At 37.7% G+C, this 10,350-nt stretch overlaps 4 protein-coding genes across 9 annotated transcripts; 3 read left to right on the forward strand and 1 right to left on the reverse strand.

Annotated features, from left to right (window-relative positions):
- Positions 1-254: 254 nt before the first annotated feature.
- Positions 255-3,087, forward strand: LOC125218783 (uncharacterized). Of its 6 annotated transcripts, none has more exons than XM_048120545.2 (3): positions 255-413; positions 955-1,530; positions 2,575-3,087. In XM_048120545.2, the coding sequence occupies exons 2-3, from the start codon at positions 974-976 to the stop codon at positions 2,639-2,641; spliced, it is 624 nt and encodes a 207-aa protein (XP_047976502.1). In that variant the 5' UTR covers positions 255-413; positions 955-973; the 3' UTR covers positions 2,642-3,087. The 6 variants fall into 6 exon arrangements, with proteins under 6 accessions (XP_047976502.1, XP_047976504.1, XP_047976503.1 ...); XM_048120547.2 differs by having other exon boundaries at positions 258-413; positions 936-1,530; XM_048120546.2 differs by having other exon boundaries at positions 258-413; positions 939-1,530.
- Positions 3,088-3,445: 358 nt separating this feature from the next.
- On the forward strand, positions 3,446-4,780 carry OHP2 (one-helix protein 2). Its single transcript, XM_048121294.2, has 2 exons — positions 3,446-3,921; positions 4,504-4,780. The coding sequence occupies exons 1-2, from the start codon at positions 3,566-3,568 to the stop codon at positions 4,616-4,618; spliced, it is 471 nt and encodes a 156-aa protein (XP_047977251.1). The 5' UTR covers positions 3,446-3,565; the 3' UTR covers positions 4,619-4,780.
- A 130-nt stretch (positions 4,781-4,910) lies between these two features.
- Positions 4,911-6,378, forward strand: LOC125221366 (putative serine/threonine-protein kinase At1g54610). Its single transcript, XM_089058187.1, has 5 exons — positions 4,911-5,170; positions 5,240-5,560; positions 5,689-5,913; positions 5,993-6,087; positions 6,150-6,378. Exons 1-5 carry the CDS (start codon positions 5,111-5,113, stop codon positions 6,202-6,204), a joined length of 756 nt encoding a protein of 251 aa, XP_088914313.1. The 5' UTR covers positions 4,911-5,110; the 3' UTR covers positions 6,205-6,378.
- A 71-nt stretch (positions 6,379-6,449) lies between these two features.
- Positions 6,450-9,165, reverse strand: LOC125221365 (peroxidase 12-like). Its single transcript, XM_089058180.1, has 3 exons — positions 8,738-9,165; positions 8,359-8,553; positions 6,450-7,139 (listed from the first exon to the last, which is right to left on the reverse strand). The coding sequence occupies exons 1-3, from the start codon at positions 9,029-9,031 to the stop codon at positions 6,528-6,530; spliced, it is 1,101 nt and encodes a 366-aa protein (XP_088914306.1). The 5' UTR covers positions 9,032-9,165; the 3' UTR covers positions 6,450-6,527.
- Positions 9,166-10,350: the final 1,185 nt, after the last annotated feature.

Genomic DNA, 10,350 nt, shown 5'->3' on the forward strand with positions numbered 1-10,350 from the left:
TATACTCCTATACTATTGAAATTGTTTATTGATCAAAGAATATATATTTCCCAGCCCATAATTACCTCAAATTATATTATATAAACAGACCAAACAAAGTATTTCCAGCAAATAAATTACAGAAAGAATCCATCGCTATCTAATCATATCTATCCTCTGTCTTTAATTTTTAGTAGTATCATTAGTTTCAATTACTGTAATTTGTCACATTTATTAATCTCAACTATCCTTCTATTCTCTCCCAATAAATAAGCAAATAAATACATTTTTATTCTGGGTTTGAATAATCTTCACCCTCTAGATTTCTTCATAATTCTCCTGCTCGTATTTATGCGGCGGAAAATCTGTTCACAATTGTAGATGCAGATTTTTGCCCGCTGATTTCATCGCTCGAGATCGACTCAGATCTGTATGTATGTAATTTCCGCCTTCAAATCTGTATCTATTTTCCGTGCGTGTGTGTATATAGCGGCTGCGGCTGTGACTGTGACTGTGACTGTGTAGCTGAAGTAAATGCCTAGGCTTTTGTTGATTGGCGTTGATTTCTCCACATTTGACCTTTCAGTTCACTGATTTGTGGATAAATGTTATTGACTTTTAGGTGACAGTGTACTCTCTCTTCAATTTATTCGTTGTTTATTCGGTTGTTATGTTTTCATGAGGTAATTCAACTGTAGTGTGGAAGGAAAACTGAATCCCCTTTTTTTCTGTTGAGCCTTTTTCTCTTTGTCGTTTTGTGTTAGGGTTATGTTTCATTTAGTTGATCTTGGTAGTTGCTGCATTGTTAGCTGAGAAATAATCCACTTCTGAATTATTTTGGGGGAATGCATATTGTTTTATATGTGAGATTGCAACTGTGTTTTCATCACTTGGATTGTTTTGTAGTGTTTCTGTTGTGTTAAGAATTTAGTGGGAAATTTGAATGATTTTGACAGCAGGTGAATTATGGTGCAGAAATAGATGAGAAGAACTGATGTTATTGGCAGTAGAAGGAGGGGGGTTTTTCTCTTCATCGGCTTCGGGATATAGTAAGGGATTGACGCTTCTTCTATTGGGACAGAAAAATGAGAAGGAACCCATGAGAGTAACACCTTGGAGCCAGTACCAGTTGGTAGACCAAGAGACTGATCTCCAGCTGGCTCCTGGGAAGAACCGGCTTGTCCGTGGGTGCGCCTCCTTTGTGTGCTTTGGTCGCCCTGCCGCTGGACATGAAAACCCTTCTCCCCTGAAAGTTGGACCAACTCAAAACCAAGAAGTTTTGTCAGAGCCTGTAGATACTGATGAGAGTAAAGATCAAGTGCATTCTGTTGATCCAGTTGATTGCAATGAAAATATTAGAACGGTGGTTAGCCTTAAGAGTAGCTTGAAGAAATCAGCAATTGTTGGTCCGGTTGCTCATGCTGTTGATGGTGGAAACTCCAACAAGCATGAAGTGGACAGAGGTGTTGCTAGTGAATTGGAAAAGAGGAAAGTGCAGTGGACAGATACAACTGGGGGAGAGCTTTTTGAGATACGAGAATTTGAGATGAGGTAACAAGAGCTTCCAGTGCATAATATTAATCAAAAACATAAATGGATTCATTGTAGTATGTGCCTGTTCAAAATCTAACAAGAGCGCTTATTTGTTATATAATGAGCACCATGATGTAAAATTCTAAATCTTTCTTGCTAACTATTAGTATCATTTGTGAGAGAATTTTTTTTGAATTTGCTCTGAGCATGTTATTAAAGAATTCGAAAATTAGTTATACCAAAAGGTGTTTTCTTCACTGCTTCCTGTCTCTGTTTTAATTTTATTGTTGCAGAAACTAAAACTTTGTTGTCAATCGGCTAATTTAGTTGCAAAGAATGATGTTTAATGAGTGTGTATTAATGTGCTGGCTGCAAGCATGCTACTACAACATCAAAATTTGCCTCTATTCTATTGTTCTTGTTTGAAATTCTTGTTGTCTATATGAGGTCTAAGGCAGGGACAGTATCATCCGTCATTTTATTTGGTACCTTTATGCAAACTCAATTTATTTATGATTTGTTAGGTGTAGTTCTAGAAAGCAAGGTTGTATGCTTAGGTTGATCTGGTATCTGCTTTCGCGTAAGGTATTGTTTTTTAAGCTCATCTTTTAAGTAAGTCAAAGCTCATATCATGTGGTATGCTTTATACAATACTTGTGCATAGATTGATGAAGTGGGTTTTAGTAGGATTCCTTTAAAAATCATGTTTGAATAAAGATTTTAGAGAACTACTTTGCCATACGCTACAATTAATTCTAAAATACCTACTTGCTCATGGCCATGAGCACTTATAATGAAGACAGAGCGAGTTCTAAACAGTATTCTTTGGTTTCCTGGAACTTCGGTCTATACATGGTAAATTGGTTCTTTGGTTGGATAAGTAATCTACCTCTTGGATGGTCCTTTGACATGCTTTAGAGTGTTGTCTTGTAGCCAAGTTTAGTAATCATATGCCTGGTTTTTAATACAACTCTCGATTTTGTCAATTCTCATGTGTTTCTTGAATAGGGAATGAGTTCTTTCACTTTCCTCTTTCTAATTCATTGTTTCATGTGTTTTCAGTGAAGATGGATCAGATGATGAATTTGATCAGGCGACTGCAAAGAGTTGTTCATGCATAATAATGTAGTCCTTCATCTTTCTTAGGTGCTTATGGGCTTGATTTATATTATGACAAGCCTTTCGTGCGCCACATCACCTGAAATCCGAGCAATGGAAGTACTGGTTTTATCATCCCCCAGCTGTGTCATCATCGGATGACAGGAAAAAAGGAAAGTTTGAGGTAATGCAAGATGTCATGGCTATTCACTGGCCTATTCTGATCATATTCTTGCTTGCATTCCGTTCCAGCGAAATGGGCATTTTTTGTTTCCCTTCTTGTTTTCGAGGCTGCAAATATTGTATTTTGGTGTTCATATATTGTTGTTTAGATTTGGAGAGGATGGACAAGGAATTTAGTCGTCTCATTATTTATATTTTGTAGGTGTCAATATGAAGTAGAGTTTCATTTGAAAAGATTTGTAAATTTTGCTTTGATTGATGCTATGAAGGATTTCTATATACATTTCCTTATCACTTTAAAATTTTTGAGATAAACTTCTCTTCATTTTCAAATACTCATTGAAGGAGCTAATAACAAGTCACTTTCATGGATATATCAAGTAGTAGTACTTTTTGAATTGGATATACGACATTCTCATCAAATTTTAAAATCAAAATTTGACTAAACTTACAGTGACCGATAGATTAATCATACCCTAGCTACTTAAATTAATCTGGTTTTATTTCATAATTTCTATATTGTTGAAATTAAAACTCTCATATATGAATATCCGAACATACAAAAATCCTTTCACTTTTTATCATCTTCCTAGTGGATCCCACAAAGTCGACTAATTTTATAGCTAAACCAAAAGCATGAGAATGTTCACAAACTTGGCCACTTGTTATCCACAAAACTTTCCTCTTTGAAACCATCACTGAATCACAATCTTCTCTCCCTCTCCCTCCACACAAAACCCTCATCTCAATCCCAACAATCACAAACAAAAAAATGTCAGTCGCTTCATCACCTTCATTTCCATGCATCAAACTCCGCACCCCTTCATCATCACCACCGTCTTCCTCTTCCCTCAGATTCACCATTAGGAGCTCTCAAGCCGACGGCCCTTTCCGGAGACCCACCGCTCCCACGCCGGTGAAGCCGGTGCCGCCTTCTCCGTCTCCGTCTCCGTCTCCATCTCCGCCGCCGCCGGCAGCAGTGGTGCAGGACAAGAATGTGATAACGTTGGAATTTCAGAGGCAGAAGGCGAAGGAGCTGCAGGAATACTTCAAGCAGAAGAAGCTGCAGACAGTCGATCAAGGTCCATTTTTTGGTTTCATTGCCAAGAATGAGATCTCCAATGGCAGGTTATTTCTTGATCAATTTACTGTGTTACAAATTGCAATTTGAATGTGTAGACAGAACCTTTTTGTTGTTGTTCTTGTTTCTCTGTTCTAGCTTTGTTTAGGAGTAGTTAAAGAATGGATTTTTGCACTTTTTTCTTTAACAATTCTAGCTTTATTGAGGACAAAATGGGATATACTCAAGCAAAGGCTAATTTTAACTTTGAGACTTATGATCAATCATGTACTCTAACTTTACTCTAGTTTGTAATTGTCATATGAGACTATTTTTTCAACAATTATGCGACGTTTATCTAATGAGATGACACTTATATGTACTGATGTGAGCCCCAATTCGGTTAACACATCGTGGTGAGTTGCAAACCACGGTTGTAAACAAATTATCCGGCTTCCACAACACCAATTTTACCCAAAATTAGTCTAGTGGGACAGTTTTGCTAATCGTATAAAAGTTACTGTTTAATTGGCATGATTTAAAGTACTATAATTTTCCTAAAAACATACTAGTACTTCATTTGTCCATGAAAAATAATCATGTTTTTATTTTGTGATGATGTAATGTGAATAAATTTGTTGGTGATGCAGATGGGCAATGTTTGGTTTTGCTGTGGGAATGCTAACAGAGTATGCAACTGGTTCAGATTTTGTGGATCAACTCAAAATCCTCCTCTCCAATTTTGGAATTCTTGATCTTGATTGATATCTCCTTCTTTTCCCCATCTTCTAATCTGCTTTGTAACGCCACTTTCTTTTCTATGTTTGCTCAACATTTTTCACATACATGTATAATTACACTACACTCATCCATCTGTATAATTTCATATATGCCTTCTACATTACAAATTTCATTTGATTCGATTCATGTCATTGTGTTGGTTTCGTGGAGCGAATAAAGTAGAGACAAGTGTGCTTACATTTGTAGAAATGCGTCACTTTAAATGGAAATATCCCAAAAATTAATAAAGAGTATAAGTTACTGTGAAAGTAAATGTGAAAACAGCCAACCGCTAAACTCATAGATTTTGATGGAAGAAGGCTTCAAAATCAGCGGAAGAATCTAAGTCTATGTGAATTCTTTCTTGTTCGATGTTCTTGTTTGAAAAAAAGTAAACAATGTATGATGTGATATGATTCAAGAATCAACAAAACAAGGCCTCTCCCCTGCATAAGGACTAAAATCGGCTTCGAATACATGCACTCCGATCTCTCGAGAATCCTGTCTAGGCCGGAAGAGAGGCTAACGCAATCACAGGTTGATCTTCTTGTCTGGTCATGAAATGTGTATTTTTCCCTTTTTACGCAATGCAGTGGTGTTGTGCAGATCAAATGCTACATGCAGCAGCTGCTTTCCGGCCTTCGCCACTGCCACGAGCGCGGTGTACTGCACAGAGACATTAAGCCGTCGAATCTACTAATAAACAAGAACGGCACACTCAAGCTTGCAGATTTTGGGCTGGCGAATTTGATCGATCCGAAGAGAAGAAAACGGCCTCTGACCAGCTGTGTCGTGACGCTTTGGTACAGAGCTCCAGAGCTGCTTCTCGGCTCCACGGATTACGGAGTTGGCATTGATCTCTGGAGCGTTGGTTGCCTCATGGCGGAGATGTTTGCCGGTAGACCAATTCTGCCTGGTAGAACAGAGGTAATACTTCAATTCTTCTTTTGTAAAAAAACACACATTTTTGGGAGAAAATTCAGAAAATGTTGAAAGCTCATGTATTTACATGAAAATAGTGTCTTTTATTTTATTATCTATGCATGTTTTTTAAGGCTGAGCAAGTCCACATAATCTTCAAGCTGTGTGGCACTCCACCAGATGAATATTTCAAAGGACTGAAGCTCTCCACATCTCTAATCAACCCTGCAAAGACCTACAAATCCAGCCTTGCTGAGAAGTGCAGGAACTTCCCTTCTTCTGCTATGGCTCTTTTAACCGTTCTGCTAGCTCTCCGTCCGTCCCTTCGTGGCTCTGCAGCTTCTGCTCTCGAAAACGAGGTTTTCTGCAAATTTGGTTTTCTATATCTATCTGTAATCTTTGAACTGATTCATCCATAGTTTGTGTTTGTGGTAGCAGTTCTTTCAGAGTAGTCCTTTGGCATGCGGACCCTCTGGCTTGCCGGATATCCGAGCTGAGGACAAGGATCAAGTCCCAATAAACGAGAGGCGAACGTGAGTATGATTGAGCTTGATGAAGGGACTTGAATCTTGATTAATTTGTGATAATTTGACAGGCATAGGAGTAGTAGAGTAAGGCGATCACAGAAAGAAGAAGAAAAAGGGAGATGATGATGATAAGGATGAGTAGTTGCCTCTTGTCGCTATTTCAAGATCGAACGAATGTTGCTAGCTAGAAACATCGGGAATCTACCTCCGTTGGCCAGTGCTAAGATACGTACGATCAACTAAAGCCTAGTGTCACTAATCATCCATGTAGTGGAGATTGGATCATTTAGAATTCTTGAACGATAAAAATATATCTCAGTCAAATCTATCGCACCTTATCTCATATTATGTATGAAATGAGCCATAAGTTATTGATAACCAACTTGCATATATACAACAAGGTTGTTTATTTATCATTACATTGGGCGGAATTTACATAAAAGCCCTTAAAAACCGGACCGCGCCTCCTCCGCTTCTCCAACGGAAGAGACCAAGACAGAGTATGCATTTCTAGCCGAACAATTGGCGCGGACCTCGCCCTGGCTCCCCGTGATCACGCCAAGCAGGGACATCTTGATCATGGCGGCAACAAACTTATCGAAGAACAACGTTTGGTTGACGGCGAAGGCGGTGACAGTGGGGCGGGTCCTGGGATCGGTGTAGAGGTCTTGGTCGGAGGTGAAGAGACCCTGGCGGTTCATGAGGTCGACGTAGTATTTGTTGTCGAACGTGTTGGGCGAGCGGAGGTCGTTGACGGTGGTGTTGGTGGAGTTGGTGGTGGGGCAAGTGGCTTTCAGGTTGTTGGCAAATGTCTTGTCCATGGAGGGGTCCTGAGGGTAGAGGCGGCCAGCGAAGGAGGGGCAATGGGCAATGCCGATGGTGTGGCCGCCTGATAGCGCCACGACGTCCGTGGCGGAGAAGTTCTTGCGGGCCAGGGATGTGAGGAGGGCCGAGGTGTTGCTGGTGGGCGGCGGGAGGTTGGCTATGGTTTCATTGACGGTGGCGAAGTTGAGGGAGTCGCGGCGCCCCAAGGGAATGTAGTAGTCTGGTCCGCCTGACTGATACATGTATACATCCCAAAATTTATAATAGGAGTTAGGAGTAGGTGTTATACAAAAAAATGTATGGTCAAATTCTATACTCCTACAGTCCTGCTGCATTGTATTGTGATTTGATTATGGTAATGCAATCAAATACTACTCTATGATTTTGTATTAAAAATAAAATATTATTCATGTATTTGTGATATTAAAGGTCAAAAGGTTGGATGAGAGGCTATATTGGTAGATGAGTAGCAACGACGCCCCCCAATTTTTAATACGATCATCTTCAACTATTTACACCAAACTCAAATCCATTTTTGAATATACGTCACACCAAAAACTAGTTTTACTCCAACCATTTACACCAAATTTAAAATTTACATCATATTTGAGTTTGCCTCACAAAATTTTTGCAATAACACCATATTTAATGTTGTTTTAAAAAAAAATATCAAAAATAGATTTGAGTTTGGTGGTCAGAGAAACTTTTTACACCAAAATTTATTTTTTGAAGTGTGGTCGGAAATGATATTAGGACAATGGATCCAAGTGACATAAATGGGTATTAAAGAATTGGACCAGCGTCATCAATTTTTCAATTTATATTTATAAATTGAAAGTTCTCGTTTTATATTTTACTTTATTTCACTATTTGGGCTATCTTTTAAAATTCCCAAATTGCCAAACACTCCTAAAACTTTCTGACGTCTAAAATGGAGTACTAAATTTTAAAAATCATATTTCCTGCCGCACCTAAAGCAAAACTTTGATGTATAGTAGTTGAAAATTAACATTTTTTGCATTAATTTTAACAATTAACCTCAAGTCAAAATAGTTGAAATTTTAACAATTAACAGGGCACATAATCAGGTGTAAGGTTGATATCAACAGTCAACAACCTGACTGAAGTATGCAGCCAATGAAGATTGAATATGACATCGATACTGAAGTATGATTTCATATGTAAGTTGATTTAAAATAAGGATTAAAATTAAAAATTACTATGAAGGAGAGAAAAATGTGTGAAGAATCAAGTAGTGTAATATAGGTTTAAAAATCAGATTTTTCAAGTTTTGACAAGAATATTGCTCCATAAATCACTTCCTATGGCGCATTGTGATTATCCCACGAAGAGCGTGCTCAAGCACGTTTGCGCGTGCAATATATATCTGCGTGCTCATCTTGTTGTAACACTAGAATACGAGATGGAAGAAATCTAGAATGAAGCACTTACGAGGGAAACAGCATCACGCGCAGCAACGGCCAAAATATCCGCACAAGACACAACCCTACCACACTTGTCATGAACCCTTCGCCGGAGATCGTTGATAATCTTGAACGCCTCCGCCCTCAGGCTCAGATTTGGCGGCGCCGACTGTTCGCCCGGCCCGCTCGCCGACCCATCTAGCAGCACCGACCCATCACACCCCTGCACATATACTTACATCATTCCCATAAATAAAATAATATGCACCGAGCCGAAGCCAGGATTTTTACAAATAGACCAGTGAGATCACAATTATGTATAAAGAATAAAAAATTGACTAGCAAAATTTACTTTAAAAAAAGAAAAAACAAAGATCAACAATGGTTCGTCGTTTAAATTTACTTACTTGGACAAAACAATCGTGGAAATGGAGCCGAAGCAATCCGGCAGCTTGGCCGATATCATTCTTGAAGACTTTCTTGAGCTGTGTTCTGACAATAGGTGCCAAATTAGGACATGAAATATCATAGTAATTCCTTGATAGACCCTGAGTTCTTGCACCACCAAAACACAAGCTCAAAATAAGAAAACTACACACCAACAAAATTTTAGAAGCCATGGCAATTTGAGTTTGACAGTTGCATGGAATGATGCATACACATTTATAGATGTGCAATAAATGAAGCCAACTATTTATCATCAAACTTAAGCTGACCAAAAGTTAAAATGTATTAAACACACAATTGTATATATTCTGAATATCTCCCATCGATAATGTGGCTTCAAAAATGGCCTTAATTAAGTCAAAAATGGGAAAATTGATCATAAGCACAACACTATAACATAATTCCAGAATTAATTATAACTCATTTACAATCTTTTGGTTATGAAAATTCATCACCTTATTGACTAAATTCATGGTCTTATGTTACTCTTACATACTATAGTTTATTATGTCACATCTTTTCTCACTATTAATTTCACTGTTTTATAGTACTATTACAAAAATAAATGTTGAGAGAGGGGCCTGCATCTATGGGACTAATCTACTTGACTTGTGGCTCACCTATAAATCTACTAAGTGTCCTTGATTTCAAATAGACGAAGTACAAAACAGTTTTAGATTATAAATTAGCTAGGTGTCATTTATAATCCTTAGATTACGTAGATCTACAATATATTCGTCACTTTTTTCAATGAATTCATGATTTTTTATTGAATGAATTCATGATCTTATCCCGAGTCGTGTTTCGCTGTTGATTTCACTATTTTACAACTATTTAATGCTACAAAAAATGTACTATCACCTTTATTAATATTTCTCATTATTTTAAATTTTACACAGCCTAGCTTTGGTTAAATTAACAATAATAATAATGATGATGATGATAATTAACAATAATTTTTATTGAAGAGCTTTCTATTGTATAAAAATTATAAAAAGTAAATTGAAAAATAGTCATGTAGTTGGTATCAAAATTAGACAAGATCACATGTGGTAATCCATTGTACACCCCAATTATTTGCAACAGTCCATTGTTACGTGTCAAATATCTTTAGAGCATTTCCATTCGTGCTCTTAGCTAAGAGCATGGAAGTGAGTCCGGACTCACTTTTACTGCTTGTCCTTAGCTAAGAGCACAACACCTACATCCGTGCTCTTAGCTAAGGACAAGCTCAAGGGTCCCACCATTCTATTATTCAATTTAAATAAAAACATTTTCACAATATTAAAATGCATTAAAATATCCGAAATACTATTACAAATTACAAAATAATTAAAAATTGCATAATTAAAATCCTAAAAATTAAAAATTACACAAATAAAATCCTAAAAATTAAAAATTACACTACTCGTTGCCGAATTTCGCCCAAATGTGATTGATTAGATCTTTTTGTAGCTCAGTGTGGGCTCTTGTATCGCGCATTGTGTGTCTTCTTTCCATCCTCTCGTTCACCGTCGTATGCACACCTCGGCGTGGGGGAGACCTCGCGGTTGAGCTTCCGGCTTCATCCTCG

This window comes from Salvia hispanica, chromosome 1 (assembly GCF_029641045.1).
Source record: "Salvia hispanica isolate PSC_SH4W2 chromosome 1, Shi_PSC_v1, whole genome shotgun sequence".
NCBI classification, from domain to species: Eukaryota; Viridiplantae; Streptophyta; class Magnoliopsida; order Lamiales; family Lamiaceae; genus Salvia; species Salvia hispanica.

Coding starts and splice junctions, on each gene's coding strand:
- LOC125221366 (XM_089058187.1), top strand. CDS start 5,111: ATGCACTCCGATCTCTCGAGAATCCTGTCTAGGCCGGAAGAGAGGCTA. Junction 5,561..5,688: donor TTCTGCCTGGTAGAACAGAG/GTAATACTTCAA, acceptor ATGTTTTTTAAG/GCTGAGCAAGTCCACATAAT. Junction 5,914..5,992: donor CTTCTGCTCTCGAAAACGAG/GTTTTCTGCAAA, acceptor TTGTGGTAGCAG/TTCTTTCAGAGTAGTCCTTT.
- LOC125221365 (XM_089058180.1), bottom strand. CDS start 9,031: ATGATAAATAGTTGGCTTCATTTATTGCACATCTATAAATGTGTATGC. Junction 8,554..8,737: donor TCCACGATTGTTTTGTCCAA/GTAAGTAAATTT, acceptor GTATATGTGCAG/GGGTGTGATGGGTCGGTGCT. Junction 7,140..8,358: donor CGCGTGATGCTGTTTCCCTC/GTAAGTGCTTCA, acceptor TACATGTATCAG/TCAGGCGGACCAGACTACTA.
- OHP2 (XM_048121294.2), top strand. CDS start 3,566: ATGTCAGTCGCTTCATCACCTTCATTTCCATGCATCAAACTCCGCACC. Junction 3,922..4,503: donor AATGAGATCTCCAATGGCAG/GTTATTTCTTGA, acceptor TTGGTGATGCAG/ATGGGCAATGTTTGGTTTTG.
- LOC125218783 (XM_048120545.2), top strand. CDS start 974: ATGTTATTGGCAGTAGAAGGAGGGGGGTTTTTCTCTTCATCGGCTTCG. Junction 1,531..2,574: donor ATACGAGAATTTGAGATGAG/GTAACAAGAGCT, acceptor ATGTGTTTTCAG/TGAAGATGGATCAGATGATG.